We start from the raw sequence: 3,306 nt of genomic DNA on the forward strand, positions 1-3,306 counted from the left end.
CGGTTACGGTAAGTTTATTAGTGTATATACCGTACTACTACGACGGTAGTATATATATATATATATATTATATATATATATATATATATATATATATATATGCAAGCATATATGTATGTATGTATGTATATATGTTATGTATGTATGTATGTATGTATGTATGTATGTATGTATGTATGTATGTATGTATATATATATATATATATATATACATATATACATATATACATATATACAGATATACATATATATATACATATATATATATAGATATAGATATAAATACATATATAGTTTTATATATATATTTATATATTTATATTCCTTCACTAAAATCTTGCACGAATTGAACAAGGAAATGAGTCTACCGATTTTCGCATCTATTGCGATACCTACGAGAACACGATCACGATTGTCCCTACCTATTCTGAAAGACCATATATAGAACAAAAGACTGAAGGTATTACTGAAGTGTCGTATGATAGAAGTACAAAGAGTATCTTCGAGAAAGATCAATTGAAAGATCACCCAGTGATGGATGAAATAAAATGGGAATCCAGTTGTGATCGATGGAATCAGCAGGTTCATTATGATACGCTGTGGGAGCCATTCGTTGCGCACGGACAAAATCTGTATTAAGTCCCCTATACAGTTGTTGTACAGTTGACACGGGTGTAGGCTACTGCTGTATGATTTTCTGATTAACAAACTAATGTGGTGTAGCTGTTGCATCACATTGCTGTGGTGTATACGCGCCGTTTCTCAATTCTCAGATGCGAAAAAGAATGTCGATATGCATGTCCTGCGTTTGATTTTTCGAATACGTTTGATGTTTCGAATACGTTTGATGTTCCGATCACATAAGACATGGTATAGTGAGGATATAAGCTGTAGGATGAAATATATGGATAGTATGTACCGAGGATTAGGGTGAAGTGTCTGTTTATGTGTATCAGGTATTAGGGTGTACTATTTAGTTGTGTGTGCTACGTGTGTCTGTCTTTAGCCGTACATTGTAACCCGTGTCTCCGTTGCATTCACTTCACAGCAAGATATGATGAAGACTGTTGGGTTCACTCTCCCCATGTTCCACGGACGAGGCTTCTTTCAGTACAACTTTGGTCTGACGCCTATGCGCAAACCACTGGTCACCATCGGTATGTACACATCGGATGCCTGTGTGAATGCATTGCTACCATTGGATCACGTTGATTATACTTATACATGTGCTATACTTCTACCTATATCATACTTCTACCTGTATTATACTTATATTTGCAATATACTTATCTGTATATATATATATATATATGTATATATATATATATATATATATTCGCCACGGGGTGGTGTGCGAGTTTCAATTGCAGAACACATACCCGACAATATTTATCTGCCGCTTAGTACACGATACGATCTATATCTGTATTACATGCTTGTGTTGGCTATACTTGCCATACCCTTATTCTCTGTTCTCTCTGAGCTACACAGATACTCAGACAAAACACAAAGGTCGTCAAGGACTATAGACATATGAAACCTGCACAAACGACCACATGCATGTCTGCATGCATGCATGCATGCATACTGACATGAGTGTCTCTGTTCCACTGACTGACTCTGCGGTGTGTTTATTTTTATTATTGCTATGCAGTCGGCAAACCAATCGAGCTGCCGAAGTTGGACAACCCTACGCAGGTATGAACAACCATCAACAAGCGGGCATTGGTTTGTGTATACGTGTAGGTGGGATGAGAACATGGTGCATATATGTAGGACTGGATGAGACTCTGTGACTATGGCTACTTAAGGGTGTACACATACACACGTGTGTGTACACGGGTGTGCATATACACACGTGTGTGAACCCATATACCCGTATGTATTGTATATCCATGCTTAAGTGTTTAGTTGTACAGATGTGGTGGGTAAATACGTGAGTGTACGAGGCAGATACTCGAATAGGTGCGCGCACTCTCGTGCATGCATGCGTGTGAAGCAATCGTGCTTCTGTATGCAGAATAGGTAGCGTGTGTACATACATGTAGCGTGTGATACATACATGTACATGTACGTATGATGATAAAATGTGATACATACATGCACATGTGCGTGTATGATTGATAAAATGTTATACAAACATGCACATGGCGTATATGATTGATAAAATGTGATACATACATGCACATGTGCGTGTATGATTGATGAAATGTGATACATACATGTACATGTGCGTGTATGATTGATAGTATGTGATACGTACACATACATGAGTGTGTATGATTAAACCAATGTGACAATATCTGTGTTTCGTGCGCATTTTCAGTGATTGTGCTATGCAAGTGCTTCGGCAAGGTGTACGACTCAGTACACAGTATCTAGCCACATTCTTGTGTGCGTCCTATCAATTATCTAATCGAGACCCCTGGAAAGGCCCCCTAGCTCTACTAGGTCTTTGTACTCGCTACATCATTTGTAGCTGTATCGCGCTATTTGTCTAATCGAGACCCCTGGAAAGGCCCCCTAGATGGACTCAACTAGGTCATTGTATTGGCTACATCATTTGTAGCTGTATCGTGCTAATTGTCTAATCGAGACCCCTGGAAAGGGCCCCTAGATAGACTCTGCTAGGTCTTTGTATTGGCTGCATCATTTGTAGCTGTATCGCGTTAATTGTCTAATCGAGATCCCTGGAAAGGCCCCCTAGATGGACTCTACTAGGTCATTGTACTCGCTACATAATTTGTAGCTGTATCCCGCTAATTCTCTTAGTTGTGACCCTTGGAAAGGGAAAGGTCCCCGGGTGGACTTTACTATGGACTGTATTGGCTGCACCACTCATATATATGTATTCTGCTAATTGTCCAATCGAGACCCCTGAAAAAGCCCCCTAGGTGGACCCTACTTTTTTGTCCATCACTCTCAAACTCATCATCGGTCGTGTACTGGTTGTGCGTACAGGATGACGTGGACAAGTACCATCAAGAATATATAGACGCGTTGAAGGATATCTATAACCGCTGGAAGCAAGACTTGGCCCCGGATCGCAAGAGCTCCATGAACATCGTGGCGTAGCATCAAGAAGTGTTGAAGTATCGGCCGTATAGCTCTAGAACGACCAATAAATATGCGTATAATCGTATGTATCGGGTTGAAGTCAAGGAATATATATATATGTATATATGTATATGTATATATATATATATATATATATATATATATATATATATATATATATATATATATATATATATATATATATATATATATATATATATATATATATATATATATATATATATATAT

At 38.0% G+C, this 3,306-nt stretch overlaps 1 protein-coding gene across 1 annotated transcript; it reads left to right on the forward strand.

Moving 5' to 3' along the window:
* Window positions 1-500: 500 nt before the first annotated feature.
* On the forward strand, window positions 501-3,075 carry SARC_13658 (hypothetical protein; the record flags this gene model as incomplete). Its single annotated transcript, XM_014292212.1, has 3 exons — window positions 501-1,157; window positions 1,655-1,698; window positions 2,962-3,075. The coding sequence occupies exons 1-3, from the start codon at window positions 1,055-1,057 to the stop codon at window positions 3,073-3,075; spliced, it is 261 nt and encodes an 86-aa protein (XP_014147687.1). The 5' UTR covers window positions 501-1,054.
* Between the last annotated feature and the right edge of the window lie 231 nt (window positions 3,076-3,306).

The sequence above is a fragment of the Sphaeroforma arctica genome, assembly GCF_001186125.1.
Source record: "Sphaeroforma arctica JP610 unplaced genomic scaffold supercont1.3559, whole genome shotgun sequence".
In the NCBI taxonomy this organism is placed as follows: domain Eukaryota; class Ichthyosporea; order Ichthyophonida; genus Sphaeroforma; species Sphaeroforma arctica.